This window comes from Myotis davidii, unplaced genomic scaffold, assembly GCF_000327345.1.
Source record: "Myotis davidii unplaced genomic scaffold, ASM32734v1 scaffold376, whole genome shotgun sequence".
NCBI lineage: Eukaryota > Metazoa > Chordata > Mammalia > Chiroptera > Vespertilionidae > Myotis > Myotis davidii.
In genome coordinates, this window is record NW_006288121.1 from 1,062,952 (window position 1) to 1,079,232 (window position 16,281).

Here is a 16,281-nt window from a genome sequence, read left to right on the forward strand (position 1 = left end):
ATTTTTTTTCAGTAATGTAATTACCACATGAATCTTTCTTCTAATTAATTTCCTTTCAATGTGCACAAATCCATGCACCAGGCCACTAGTCTTTAATAAAAGCTTATTTAGAGTTAATATTGTACTAATCCATTAAGAAATAGGAATCTTTCACTGGCTTAATATTATTTGCTCCTTTCTCTTCCTTGTGACATTGTAGCATACATTACAACTACATACATTATAACTTCTATACTATATTATAATTTTTGTTTTAAACTATTATGACAAAGAAATTAAGATACTTTGTGATGGATTATGTTTTATATTTTTGTGACAAATTAAACATGGGCACAAATACTTTTTGCTACTACTTCTATTGAAATATGGAGTCTAATTTCCAATCCGCATAACTTGGGGATGATATTAATGCTTGATCAATAACACACAGTGAAAATAATGTTTTTCATCTTCCAATGCTAGCACATAAAAAGCCCTGCAGCTTCCATCTGAGTTTCTTGAAACATTCCCTCTTATAACTCAACCACTATGCTGTGAGAAGCCCAACCCATGTGGAGAAGTCTTAAGTAAGCTCCTAGCCAGCAGCAACATCAACTGCCAGCCATAAAGTGAGCCATCTTAATGATCTTGCTACTTGGGTCTTTAACTAACTCTAGCCTTCCCTGTCATCTGACTGCAGCCACATACCTGAAAGATCCCAAGTAAGTATTGCTCAGATGATCCCAGTTAAGCTACAGGTCCTTGGGAGAGAAGAATACATTTTTTATACTAAGCTACTAAGATTTGGAGTGGTCTGTTATAGATAATGCACTAATATTCTTATCCCTTTTCCACCAATTATCACATGGTGTATTTGCCTTCAGCTTGAGGTGCTTCTATTAATGTTTCTTATAATGAAGCTTTGTTAGTGCTGAATTTTTACATTTTATTAATAATCTGAAGTGTATGTTTCTTGAGGGATAGGTTTACTGGATGTAGAATGCTGAGTTGGTGGTTCTTTTTTTTCCTGTCTGCACTTAATATTGTTCCATTGTCTTTTAGACTCTGTTGTTAATACTGAGTAGTTAACAATAACTTTTTAAATCATGTTTCTTATGCTGCTTCAAGAATTTCTCTTTTCTTTTGATTTTAGCTATGTGATTGTGCTTTCTTTATGTTTATCCTGCTTGGGGCTTGATGCACTTCTTAAATGTACAAGTTGACATCTCTTATCAACTTTGGGGAGTTGTGGGCCATTATTTTTCATTTTTGGCAATTTCTATCAACATATCCTCAGGCTCAGAGATTCTGTCTACAGACATGACCAGCCAACTAATGAGCCTATTAAAGGCATTTTAAATTTTCTGTTACAGTGTTGTTGTTTTTATCTCTAGCATTTTTTAATTCTTAGAATCTCCATCTCTCTGCTTACATTTTCCATCTGTATTTACATGTTGTTTACTTTTTTTTTATTAGAATCCTTAGGACATTAATCATACTTGTTTTAAATCCATAGTCTGATAATTCTAACATGCCTGTCATATCTGATTCTGTTTCTGATGATTGCTCAGTTTCTTCAATCTGGTTTTTTGTTTGTTTGTTTTGTTTTTGCTTTTATTTATTTGTTTTTTGCCTTTTAGTATGCCTTTTCAATTTTCCCCTGATAGCCAGATATGATGTACTGGGTGAAAGGAACTTCAGCAATTAAGGGGGTGAGTGTGGGGAAGCATCCTATAGTCCTGTAATTAGGTCTCAGTCTTTCAGTGATCCTGTGCCCTGGGTTCTGAACTTTATAAGTGTTTCTCTATCTATCTATCTATCTATCTATCTATCTATCTATCTATCTATCTATCATCTATCTATCTGTCTATCTACCTACCTATCTATCATCTGTCATCTATTATTTTTCCCTGAGATGGTACAAGATGGCTAGAGGGGACTGGACTTGGGAATTTCCCTTCCAAAGGTTGTTTCAGCTCTGATAAAACCACAATAAATGAGGCTCTGATAAAATTGTTACTCTTGAGGACTGTCCCCTATTAAGTGGTTACTATTCCCACCCTTACCAAAAGTCCAAGGGGATTTTTCTCTCATCTTCACTGTGAAAACTTGGTAGAGCTCCTGGAGGTAAAACTCACAGAAGTATGACTCCTCTTCCCATGTCTGGCTCTCCTTCGAGTTTTTAACTCTTAGACTTGTCCACACTGAGCCTCCAGCCATTTCAGAATGACTCAAGGAGGTAACCAAAACTAGATGGGTAGTTTTGATTGAAAACTACCAATGTTTGATTGAAAGTCATTGAACTGCTAAACAACGAGTGATTGGATCTGATTTTCAATTTTAAAAGAGTTTTCTGACCAATTTGTGGAGAAAGAAATGTGGTGTGGTGGGCAGGACGAATGCAGAAGCGAGGGAACCAGCGAGGAGTCTGTTTCAGCTTTCCAAGTGAGTGCTGATATGAACTGAGACTTGCTATGCAGCTAGTCTGTATCTTGGAGGCAGTCAATATTTCCAAAAGCAGAAGGGACAAATTCTAGGTGTGCAGTGGCCTCTGAGAATAAAAAATCACTTATTCTCCAGTCTCAGTTCCTGGAATAAACATTGCATGCCAGAAGACAGTGCCTTATAGCTAGCTTTATTTTTATCAACTTTGTAGTTCATCCCAAAGAATTGTCGCTTCCTAAAATTGTATCATATCTCCCAATTCAGTGCTTTTATGCGTGACATTTCTTTCTGTTTGAAATATATTCCTTAGACATTTAAACATTTGTCTTTTAGATCTTATTCAAATGTTACTGAGGACATTTTTTTTTCTCACCTCTGATACAATTTTATTATACTGTTCGAGGTGTAGGCTGTATGCTAGTTTATACTGTAATTGTTCTTTTGTAATGTCAAGAACTAGTCTGAGGAGTTATTCTAATTGCATGGTAAATTAGCAATTCACAATTTTATGGGTGCTGGCAGAAGACATGAGACTCATGAGTCAGAGACAAAGGACTTTTAATCCTTATGCCATAGCAGGAAGCATGAGCTTTGTTTTGTTAGTTCTTCCTGCTCCCCGAGTCATGTAGGAGCAACACATGAAGCCCTAGGAGGATTCTGTCTAGTCGGGGGCTTTGTGCCACATTTGAGGAATGAATAAAGAACTCAGGAAATCTGAAGATTATAATGGGCTACAAATAAGTCTTCTCGATTTTTGCTCTAGAGGAAGACATATTTTTATACCAAACAATCAGCAATTCTGCTCTCTATTCTCTCTGTCTTTCAAGACTGGTCATTCTATCAACATCCTTCAAAAGATAGCCTGGAATATAAAGGTAGTTAGTACTTCTGCTCATAAGATGAGCAAAATCATGGGAGATCAATTGATAAGTCTCCTAGTGTCATCAGTGCAAGGATCCAATTCCATTGTGTTATTATGGTCTGAATGTTTGTGTCCCCCCTAAAATTCATAAATGGAAATCCTATTCCCCAAAGTAATACTATCAGGAGGTGGGATGTTTGGAAGATAATTAGGACATGAAGGTGGAGCCCCCGTAAATGGATTTAGTGCCCTTATAAAAACAGATGTGATAGAACTTGCTTCCTCTCTCTGCTCTCTGCCATTGAAGATACAGCAAGAAGATCACCATCTGCAAACCAGAGAGAGGGCCTTCACCAAGAATTTGAGCATGGTAGCGCCTGATTCCTGATTTCAAGACTGTGAGAAGTAAATTTTTTTTTGTTTAAGCTACCCAGCTTATATTTTTGTTATAGTAGCCCAAACTTATTAAGGCATATGCTTATGTCACCTATATTCCTAACCCAGTGCTTCTACAACCAAGAACTCAAGAAAATATATATTGAGTAAATGAAATATCTGATTATGTTACCTCTTTCTGCAGATTGAATCTACTCAAATCCTACTAATATGTAATATAGTACATTTATTTTATTTTTAAATTCTTTATTGTTTAAAGTATTACATATAGTAATACTCCTTTTCCCCCATTGACCTCTCCCTGGCCACCCTCACCCTCCAGCACATGCCCTCCCCCACCCCCCGACTGTCCGCATCCATTGGTTATGCTCATACACATGCATACAAGTCATCCTCCCCAACTCCCCGCTCCCCTGCCATCCCTCTGAGTTTGACAGCTTGTTCGATGCTTCTGTCTCTGGATCTATTTTTATTCATCAGTTTATGTTGTTCATTATATTCCACAAATGAGTGAGATCGTGTGATATTCATTTTTCTCTGACTGGCTTATGTCACTTAGCATAATGCTATCCATGCTGTTGTGAATGGTAAGACTTCTTTCTTTTTTATAGCAGCATAGTATTCCATTGTGTAGATGTACCACAGTTTTTTAATCCACTTATCTGCTGATGGGCGCTTAGGCTGTTTCCAAATCTTAGCTATTGTAAATGGTGCTTCTATGAACATAGGGTGCATATGACCTTTCTGATTGGTTTTCTGGTTTCTAGGGATATATTTCTAGAAGTGGGATCACTGGGTCAAATGGCAGTTCCATTTTTAATTTGAGGAAACTCCATACTGTTCTCCACAGTGGCTGCATGAGTCTGCATTCCCACCAGCAGTGCATGAGTGTTCCTTTTTCTCCACATCCTCTCCAGCACTTGTCATTTGTTGATTTGTTGATGAGAGCCAGTCTGAAAGGTGTGAGATGGATCTCATTGTCATGTTGATTTGCATCTCTCGGATGATTAATGACTTTGAGCATGTTTTCATATGTCTCTTGGTTTACTGTATGTCCTCTTTTGAAAAGTGTCTATTTAGAGCTTGTTTGGAGGTTCTAGTAGGGGAGTGCAGCTACTCGTATACCCTTGACCCAAGACTGGTCCTCTCCTCGGGGGGGAAGGTCGTCCTCTTTGACTGAGCGCGCAGCTTCGGGAGGGACGCACATGGATCGGTGAGGGAGGAGGGGCACACCCGCCTAGCCAGCCAGATCAGCCGAATCAACCCTGGCGATCAATGGGGTGACAGATGTCGCAGCCAGATAGCCCTCACATCCAAAAGTGTCTATTTAGGACCTTTGCCCATTTTTGATTCGATTGTTTATCTTCTTTTGTTAAGTTGTATGCATTCCCTATAAACGTTGGAGATTAAACCCTTATCGGTGATAACATTGGAAAATATGTTCTCCCATGCAGTTGGTTCTCCTATTGTTTTGTTGATGGTTTCTTTTGCCGTGCAGAAGCTTTTTATTTCGATGTAGTCCCATTTGTTTATTTCCTCCTTAGTTTCCATTGCCTTAAGAGCTGTATCGGTAAAGATATTGCCACGATATATGTCCGATGTTTTACTGCCTGTGGCTTCTTCTAAGATTTTTATGGTTTCCTGTCTTACTCTTAAGTCCTTTATCCATTTTGAGTTTATTTTTGTGTATGGTGTAAGTTGGTGGTCTAGTTTCATTTTTTTGCATGTATCTGTCCAATTTTCCCAACACCAGTTATTGACGAGACTGCCTTGACTTCATTGTATGTTCCTGCCTCCTTTGTCAAATATTCATTGAGCATAATAGTTTGGGTTGATTTCTGGATTCTCTGTTCTGTTCCATTGGTCTATATGTCTGTTCTTGTGCCAATACCAGGCAGTTTTCAGAACCGTGGCTTGATATCTGGTATTGTGATCCCTCCAACTTTGTTCTTCTTTCTCAGGATTGCTGTGGCTGATTGCTTTGGGTAGTATGGACATTTTAATGATGTTGTTTCTACCAATCCATGAACACAATATGTTCTTCCATTTGTTTATGTCTTCCTCTATCTCTTTTTTCAATGTCCTGTAGTTTTCTGAGTAAAGGTATTTTACCTCCTTAGTTAAGTTTATTCCTAGGTATCTTAATTTTTTTTGGTGCAATGGTAAATGGGATTTTTTGTATGTTTGTTTCTATTTCTGTGAGTTCATTATTGGTGTATAAAAAAGCCATAAATTTCTGGGTGTTAATTTTGTATTCTGCAACATTGCCTAATTCATTTATTAAATCTAGTCTTCTTTTGATGGAGTCTTTAGGGTTTTTTATATACAAGTTTTTGCCCATTGAGTATGATGTTGGCTGTAGGTTTGTCATATAAGGCTTTTATTATGTTGAGGAATGATACCTCTATTCCCACTTTGCTGAGAGTTTTTAAAAAGAAAGGGTATTGAATTTTGTGAAATGCTTTTTCTACATTGATTGATATGATTATGTGACTTTTATCTCTTAATTTGTTTATGCGATGTATCACATTTATTGATTTGCCGATATTGTACCATCCTTGCATCTCCAGAGTAAACTCCACTTGATCATGGTGTGTGATCTTTCTAATGTAATGCTGGATCCGATTTGCTAGGATCTTGTTGAGGATTTTAGCATCTATGTTCATCAGAGATATTGGGCTGTAATCTCTTTCTTTGTGGTGTCTTTATCTGACTTTGGGATTAGGGTATTGCTGGCTTCAGAGAAATAGCTTGGAAGTGTTCCTTCCTCTTGAATTTTTTGGAATAGTCTGAGGAGGATAGTTTTAGTTCTTCTTTGAATGTTTTGTAAAGCTCTCCTGTGAAGCCATCTGACCCAGGGCTTTTGTTTGCTGGAAGATTTTTGATGACTGCTTCAATTTCCTCCATAGTTTTCAGAGTATATTTATTTTAAAAATCTTATTTAATTTTTTTTCTTTAAAGCTCTAATGTTAGTTTGATCCCTTTTGAGACCGTTATATTTTGGGAAAATTAATTTGGTAGATATTTACTAAAATATTGCAGATTTAAAGGCATGAGATTTGGAGGTTTACCATAATCAGAAGTGAGGAAATTTTGGAAGAGGCAGTTCAGCGAATGTTTCCTGTCTAAATGTAAACATGTCAGCACGGGGAAGAGAATTCTTTAGCCAGACAACAGATTGGTACAATGGTTCTAAAAGGAAAATCCCAAATTCTCAGATACTCAGTCATAGCAGCCAGGGAAGCTATCTACGATGCTTAGTCAGGCAAAATTTCTAAGGGGAGAGCCATTGGTATTTTCTTCAAGGTAATTCTTCATGGTGAGAGATTGTCCATGCACTTCAGGACATCAAGCATCCCTCATTTTTAAGTCTTATGTATCACCAAAATGCTCCAGGTCCTATTTGTTGTATATATTTGTCAAAAAATACCCTATAGCCCAAACAAAATAAAACAAAACAATATGCCCTAAAGAAATGGCAATGTCCCTTGTCAAAACCACTGGGTGAGATATAAAGGTCTTACACATTCATATGTGTCAAGATCAAGATAAATCCCAATGCTCTATGGCAGTGATGGTGAACCTATGACACGCGTGTCAGAGGTGACAAGCGAACTCATTTTTTTGGTTGATTTTTCTTTGTTAAATGGCATTTTAATATATAAAATAAATATCAAAAATATAAATCTTTGTTTTACTATGGTTGCAAATATCAAAAAATTTCTATATGTGACACAGCACCAGAGTTAAGTTAGGGTTTTTCAAAATGCTGACACGCCGAGCTCAAAAGATTCGCCATCAGTGCTCTATGGGGACAGCACCTAAAGTTGTGGACACTGGCTTCCTGGAGAGAAAGTCTCTTTGAGGTGAACCCCACGGATACTGTTAAGATTCTATGTAGATGCCATCTTTCCCACAAACCTTTGAATTATTTCTTTTTTATTTATACTTTCTTAATCCGGCAACCTGTATTTGTTTAAAATGTTTATTGAGCTGCCACTGTGTGCCAGATACTGTTTTGGGTGTTGGGACAGGGCCCTGGATAAGAAGATGTTGCTAGTTTCATAAAGTTTGCATTCTATTAGGAGGAGGTAAGTAGTAAGGGTATTCAGTTAAAATGGGCAGTTTCCTTTGGTATCAAGTTCTTGGCTGAGATAGTGCCAGGAGGAGGAGTAAGGAGAGAGCTTCCTTTGATTCAGGGCAGTACCAGGAAGATGGCAAAGGAGGGGGCAATAAATGCAGATCTCAAAGATAATGGGAGGGTGGGCCTGGGAAGAGGTGTTGAGAGTATGTTCCAAAGGGAGGGAAGAGCAAAGATGCTGAAGAGAAAAATGGGTGCATGTGATTTATACTAACTAGTCCTTGGCTATTGTCTCATGACACCTTCCATTATCATAATAGTAATGGTTATCATTTCTCCTGTCTTTTGCAGGGCTTCACATTCCTTACACATTTAATGCTCATCATACGTGGTTACTAAATTAGAGACGTGACCACTCTGGCTTGGAGAGGTTCAGTCACTCGAAGAATTTGGATTCAAATCCAGGTCATGTTACCTAGTTCTGCCTGTTTCTGACTTATTAGGTAGGTTTTACATTTTATTTTAAAAAAAATGGTGCATTAGTCAGCTTGGGCTCCCATAACAGAGTACCATAGACTGAGCAGCTTAAACGACAGGATTTTAAGGCTGGAAGTCCAAGCTGAAGGTGACAGCTGATTTGGTGCCTGGTGAGAACCCTCCTCCTGGCTGGCTGCCATTTCACTGTGTCTTCACATGGTGGGGAAACAGAGAGAGAGAGAGCTCTGGACTCTTTCTCTCTTATAAAGACTCCAGAGGCCTGATGCACAAAATTCGTGCAAGGGGCTCGGCCCTCGCAGCCGTGGTGGCTTGCCGTGGCTCTCGCAGCCTCAGCTTCATCTGGAAGGTCATCCGGAAGGTCGTTTGGCTATCTGGTTGAATTAGCATATTATGCTTTTATTATTATAGATTAATCCCAACGTGGGACCCCATAATCTCCTCTCGACCTAATGAACTCTCAAAGGCCCCACCTCCAAATAGGTTGGGGCTTCACCATTTGAATTTTGTTAAGGACACATTCACTTGGGATCTATGCATTGTATATATTGGGCACCCTCTGAAATACTTATTAACAGAGACTATAGTAATATTACTAGAATGAAAGCTAATTTATTTTGCCTAGTTAATTCTAATTTGTTTTACAGGTTTCAGTTTAGTTGCTAGCTTTCCCAGAAGTCCTGGTAAGCTACCCCTCCTTATCCTTTAGTGATTTATTATCTCTTCTCCCCGACTTTGTAAGATCCTTGAAAACCATCACCATTGTATTCCTAGAATGGTGGTACTACACCTTGTAAACAGCAGCTCAATAATTGCTCGATTAAGTTGATCTACGATCCTTGGCACTTTAAAAACTTTTTATGTCTTAGTTTCCTTACCTGTAAAGGGCACGTGATCTATTTAATTTAGTGAAGAGAATCCTGTAAATCGATGGGTATGAAACCATTGTTGTTTCTTCTTTCCCCCTTGCCTCATCATCCACCATTTATTTATTCTCTTTTAAAGTTCTTCACTTTCAACACACCTTATGATTTAGCTATCTGTAAAGGTTAAGCAAACTGTGGTAGGCGATTTCAAAATTGATCTATATTTCTAGAATGGTAGCTGTCGTTCTTTAAATGCCAAGGCTAAAACAGCACGAGGATTGTTTTGTCTGAAGGTGACCTTTATCACACTGACGATATAGGCAATAGATGTTTCTGGTTCTCCTGTGAAAGGTTCATGGTAGCACAGCGTAATGTTTTTGATATGCCTAAATTAAATTAGTGATAGGTTAAAAATATAGTTAGAGTAAACATTTTTCCATCAGAAAATGAGGCCACATTATCTGAAAAGCATAAGCATACTTATCAGGATAGTGGGATAAAATATTTGAAATGATGATTATTCTGGAAAATCTAAGGAGGTATGAGCATGGGTCTAGGTAATTCGAGGTACATCATTATTTCCATTCACAAGTTATTTATTTCACAGAGCTCCTTGAAGGTAATGAAGTTTATCTAAAAATATATTTACAGGTAATATAGATCTAAATATATTTTACTGAAAGTGATAAGACATATCATTAATTAATTTTAAATTAATTTTATTTTTGTGAATGTAGCATAGGCACTTAATATTCAAATGCCGAGCTCACCCTAAACATCAGGCATCTGCCACCCTAACCCTGTCAGCCTTTCACCTCTTTCTACAAAGGCAATAACTTTCTACAAAGTTTCTTCTAACATTTGCATCCATATTGTTAAACAACATGCAAATGCTGTTATGATGATTGATAATGTGCCTCTCTGAGAGCACTTCACTCATTTGCCACCACCCCCATCATCTTGGTATAATTTTATTACCAATAATCAGTGCTCACCGTCTTATTATTATGTGAATACTGTCAGTAATTTTCTTTCTGGCACAACCCCCCTTTTTTTTCTGGAATTAACAGCAGCCTCATTTTTTCCCCCATTTGCCTGTTTTTTTCCTTTACCCATTTCTATTTTCCACCAAATACTCACTAGACCAACAATTTTCCAAATACTCACCAACTCATTTGACCCACGATTTCCATTTTGTTCCTAGAAGCCTGCTGTGGCCCTCAGCCGTGGTCCCGCCCAGGCTGGCTGCTGTCCAGGTGAGCAGCAGGCTGAACAGCTCCTGGCCTGGGAGCGCACACAAACTGGTCCCATGTCCTCCTCTCTTGGCTTTTTACCTTGTTATTCTGACACAGTTTATTGGAGTTTCCTAAGGAAAAGAACATGGATGATATATGTTCAGTACTTACCAGTACTGAACTATTTTTTTTTTTTGTAAACTTAAAGATTGATTCACAGTTCTACTAGGTTTACAATTCTAGGTCAAAAGTAATCTTCCCTCAACATTTTGACGTTATTGATTCATTGCTTTCACATCCTCATTGTAGCTGTTTGAGAAGTCCAGTGCCTTTTCAATATTTTGTATGTAATATGTTTTTCTTACTTAGACATATATCGTCAAATATAATTTTATATGTGCTATGTGCATATATATGTAACTTTTCATTTTGGAATGATAAAATTACAAAAATGTTGCAAAAATAATACAAATAATATTTACATATACCCCTCATCCAGATTCCCTGATTTCTTAAATTATTTTCTTGATAATTTACACTCTTAGTATTTTCTGCTCTCCTCTTTTGGAATACTTATTAGTGGGATGTTGGACGTCCTGGGTCAGTGCTCAGATTTTCTATGTTGTGCTTTGATCTACTTTCTGGTGGATTTTCTTTATTCTGGCTGACACCTTCCGTTCAGCTAATCCACATGGGTGGCAGGAATGGGGAGCCTGTGTGACTGTCTCCAGGGCTTGGCCTCCTGGGTCACACGGCAGGGTGGGGAAGGAAGGAGGGCGGTCTGGAGAGACAGATGGACACTATTGAGCACGTTGCTATGCAGGCTTTTAAAAAATGACACAATTAAAAGCTATTTGGAGAGTCTAGAATTTTTTTTTTCCTGCAAAAAGCTTTATTGTTTCCATTTGGTCCAATGAATGGGAGAGGGCTCCAGAGTTGTTAAAATGATTTCAGGGAGATGCTCAGACAAAAGGCAGATACCAGGGGAATGAATGCAGAGGGCCTCTGAAAGGCCTCTGGGCTCCAAAGGCTCCTAATCATGCTTGAGGGTGAGCCTTTCAAAGAGATACTTGCCCCAGCCTGGCCTGGGGGCCGGCCAACCTGTGGAGGTTAGTCAAGTGACACCCATCTTCTTGATGAATTTCACCTCTTCACCTAGGAAGTGGTTCTCCAGGAAGTCACAGAGCATGCAGATCCAAAAGGGTCTGTTCAGGTTCCTCTCCAAGGCCATGGTGAGTTTTGCCCCACTCATCTTGGGGCGGCTTCAGCATGTCCTGGAAGAGGGCGCTGCTGCAGTACTGGTTCTGTATCTTTAAGAGATGCTCAGCACCCTCGCACTTCTCTGACAACTCATCGAAGTGTCCCAGGCCCCCCAGGGCCACATGATTGCAGGGGGAACAGAAGCTCAGAGAGAAGGAGGTGTAGGAGGCTCACCAATGCAGGTTGACCAGGAGGTTGACAGCAGCCTCCACCTCCGTGGAATGATTCTGATGAATTTGGGATCTTATGGTTGTTCAGCAGTAAGGAATTAGGGTCAAAACCAGTGTTGGCTGGCCTTGTAGGCTGAAGGTGGCTGAGGTGGTTCCGAAGGTGGTTACAAGAAAAGGGGTTGGAGGGTGGTAGGAGACTGGGTCTGTTCGGTCCAAATACTGTTGAAGCCACAGACAGATCCGAGGGATTGCGAGGGCACTGCCAGGGTCTAGGATTCTGTAGGGGCCAACCTTTGGTCCTCTGCATAGTGCCAGATGGAGGAGAAAGGATTAGAATAAAGGACAGGGGCCTGGCTGTGCTGGGCTAGAGAGATCTGAAAGTCTAAGATTTGTAAAGCAGATTTTAATGAAGTCCTATTTTGTATTCCTGCAACTTAACGCTGCTTTCCAAGGTGTCAGTGCCTCCAAAGGCTGAAACTCTCAGGATTTCTCTGAGACACTAACTTTTATCCTCCTCTTTGCTAAGTCATTTACAATCTCTCCATCTACTTTCCATCTTTCAAAATTTTGTTGAAACCTCATTTCTGCTATGATCATCTTTCCTAATTTCTTTGTACTTTTGCATTTATATCTTGGTTTTTTATCTTTATTAGTTAGCCTAGGAATCAAAGTAACTACCTACTATGTTTAACTAAAATTCTTACATATTTTTATAAATTGACTCAATAAATTTCACAAATGAACTCAGAGAGAATTGAGTAAATTAAGAAGCAGTGAATAATAGCAATTTAATCTACTAAATGGGTCTGTAAGTCCAGAAATTTATTAATATGAACACATATGTCCAATGAAATATACAGTTTTACATTTAGCATATAGGGGGCTTTTATTACTATACTAGAGGCCCGGTGCATGAAATTCGTGCATGGGGGGGTGTCCCTCAGCCCAGCATGCACCCTCTCACAATCTGGGACATTTCAGGGGATGTCCGACTGCCGGTTTAGGCCTGATCCCACAGGGATCCCTGTGGATTGAGCCTAAAGTGGCAGTCGGACATCCCTCTTGCAATCTGGGACATCTTGCTCCTAACTGATCACCTCTAACCACTTGCCTGCCTGCCTGATTGCCCCTAATCACTCTGCCTGCCTGCCTGATTGCCCCTAACCATTCACCTGCCTGCCTGATTGCTCCTAACCACTCTGCCTGCCTGATCTCCCCTAACTGCTCACCTGCCTGCCTGATCACCCCTAACTACTCGCCTGCCTGCTTGATTACCCCTAACCACTGGTCTGCCTGCCTGATTGCCCCTAAATGCTCCTGGAGGGCGGGGCCAGCTGGGGCGAGGGGCCATGGTGTTCTGGTCTCTGGTCATTCTGGTCATTCCACCATTTTGGTTGCTGGGCTTTTATTATACAAGATAGTATTCTAGTCATTTTTTTGTCATTAAAAACAAGGCCAAAGAATGTGGGATATTACTGCTTTTAATATGGTTTCATACACCTGGCAAGGATCAATGGATATACATCATTTCTCATTCTGCCCATTCTCTGGCAAAAGTGCTCATACACTGAAATTACAAAGTGTGAGGGAGAAAGAAGGAAAAAAAACTGAGTTATCCACCCTTAACTGATTGAGAGCTAGCTGCAGCAGACGCTACCAAAAGAAATCTTCCCAGGGTCCATTTTAATCAAACATATTTATAACTCAGTCCTTTACATTTGTAATTTAACAATTGAATTACTTCCACTTAACTGGCAGCAGATGGTGTGTGATTATTGCCTTCCTGATAAAAAAGAGCCTGTCAATACTTGTTAAATGTGGATTAAGCCAAGGGTTACTGCAACTGCCTGCGTTTTCATTAATATAGTTTATTCAGTTTGAATCTGGCAATTAAAATGCATAGAAATCTCATAAATTACCTATGCATTATGCATCTTGGCACCTCAACTTTCAAACAAAGTAGTCTGGTAGTGAATTCTTCTGGAAATATAACATATTTTTTTCTATTTTAAGGTAGAAAATAGAATTGTCCCTGTGTAAACATGGCAGAAGTTTGCATATTTTAAAACTGATTATGTGTGTGAAATGCTATCCTCGAGCTCAGGGAGACTTTACAACCTGCGCGTCTGCCTGCCGTTCTCTCAGGGTAAAAGGAAGGCGGTTCATGGGGACAGCAAACACCGGCTTCCTTACAGTCCAAACAGCAGATTAAATTTATATGATATTTTCCCTCTTCAGAAACCAGCCACATTATTATCCAGCAGGTATATAAACCTGTTCACAAGCGTTTGGGTTCCTTTCTAATTGACTGCTTTGGCTGAAACTGGAGTAACTGCAATATCACCTAGATCAGAAGTTTCCGGGATGGACCCTCCTGTGTTTGATCTAGTGGCCCTCGGTGTGGTATGTGGCTCCGGAAAAACAATGCAAGCCATTCTGTCTTGGAATTGGTGTGTGTGTGTGTGTGTGTGTGTGTGTGTGTGTGTGTGTGTGGTGAAAGTAGACTTTTTCAAGGGTTTTTTGATCATAGTTGTTTCCAGGGTTTGCCTCGCCTGCAGTTCATCACTCATCTTTGTGATATTTCTCCGGGAAATCTGTGTTCCAGGCGTCTGCCTCGGGGTGGTCTTTGCCGAAGTTGCCTTTTCTTCCTTCAGGGCTCCATTGATCATTCCGCCCCGTGAATCCATCACTTTCCTTTCAGCTTCTGAGAGCTCATCATTCATTTGTCTCCTGATGGACTTAGATGCCTCTTTCTTCTATTTAGAAAAATATGTTTTGCCAGTGATTTTTTTAGAAGAAAGCTTTTAAGAGATTGTGTGCATGTGAATGTCATGAAGTTCTAGAACAAAATACAGATGGCGATGGAAAAAGATAAGAAAGGTTACAACAGCAGATCTGTTTTGTTATTTAAAGAAACTTGTCAATAAAGCACCATGAAAACCCCAGTCTAGTAAGCCTTGGGTCCCTTACCTAAAGTTGGTCGGACACAAATGAGAAGACATACAGGTCAAACGGTATATAGTTACTATATAAGATCAGCAATTTTATTATATGCCAGAAATTTTATGTGACGCAATGTGATATTGGAAAAAAAATAGTTACAATTCACAGGACTTAGTGACATTGTATTATTAGGTGGTAAGAGAGGAGGAGTTTAATAACTTTAATAAATGTTTATCTTTGGTGTTTATGTTGAATTTAAATTCATTGTCATTAGTAGCAATATAGATAATAGCTATCACATATAAAAATAATTGTTTCAGACAAAATTCTATTATATATATATATATATATTCATCTAATTCTCTATTCTATGAGGCCAGTATTATTATTATTATGAGTTTTATGGAGTAGAAAAGGGAGGAGCAGAGAGGTTAACTAATTAGCACAGATCACATAGGTAAGGGGTGGTGAAGGCTGCTCTCAATCAGGCCCCCTGGCTCCAGAGTCTGTGCCACTGGCATCAAGTCATTCCCCCGGGGCTGTGAGTGTGTCCCTGTGATGCAGTTGTCCCGACTGCATTTACTTCCTAGCTCATTGACGTCTTCTGCAGGGCTATTCTGGTACATCTCCTCACTCCTTGAACCTCCAGTACTGACTCGCTATCCTATACTCATTTTCAGCTCATGGCTGTTTTCTACATCTCTAAGACAATCGGAGCGATCCAAACAGCACTTCCTTACACTCCCCCGCTGTGAACACCCACCTATGCAACTCCGTGGTTGCTTATACTCAGCCTCATCTCCAGTGAAAATAAAAGAACTGCCCTGCACCTCCTCCCCAGGGCACTACAGTACAGCCCCTTCACCCACTCAAGGGTAATCCTGCAGCAATTTCCTCCTCCTGTGCATTATTCATCTTTGCCTTTCTTCAGGTTTTTCTCATGAACTTACAAATATGTCATCATTGTTTTCTTCTTAAAAAAAAGAAGCTCCTTTGAACCCACAGCTATGTTCAGCTTTTCTCCCATTCTCTCCCCCTCTCCCTTCTCCCCGTGCCCCCCCTCCATGATGATAAAACTCTTGGAAAAGCTCACTTATAATCACTTTCCCAAATTCCTCTCTTCCCATTTGGTCTTGAACTCCCAGTAAGCTCTTGCCTGCTGCTCTTGACAACTTCACCAATTAACTTTCACATTGTTGCTATATCCATCAGTTCTTTTCTTAGTTGATCTCTCAGCTGCATTTGACATTGTTGATCATTGTCTCCCCTTTAGTTTCTCTTTCTTTCTTTTCTTTTCTTCCTTCTCTCCTTCCTTCCTTCCTTCCTTCCCTCCTTTTTCCCTCCTATTAAAGTACAGGGTGGGGCAAAAGTAGGTTTACAGTTCTTCATATGAAAAATAATAAAATAATTAATTTAAAAATACAAGAATAGCCAAAACCAGTTTGGCTCAGTGGATAGAGCGTCAGCCTGCGGACTGAAAGGTCCCAGGTTCGATTCCGGTCAAGGGCATGTACCTGGGTTGCGGGCACATCCCCAGTGGGAGATGTGC

General features: G+C 39.5%; 1 protein-coding gene across 1 annotated transcript in view; it reads left to right on the forward strand.

The window, feature by feature from the left end:
* The first annotated feature begins 14,153 nt into the window (after positions 1-14,153).
* MALRD1 (MAM and LDL receptor class A domain containing 1) overlaps positions 14,154-16,281 on the forward strand; it is a 649,080-nt gene continuing 646,952 nt past the window's right edge. The window contains exon 1 of the mRNA XM_006759937.1: positions 14,154-14,192. Coding sequence (XP_006760000.1) covers positions 14,154-14,192 — 39 coding nt within the window. The remainder of the gene's footprint in view (positions 14,193-16,281) is intronic.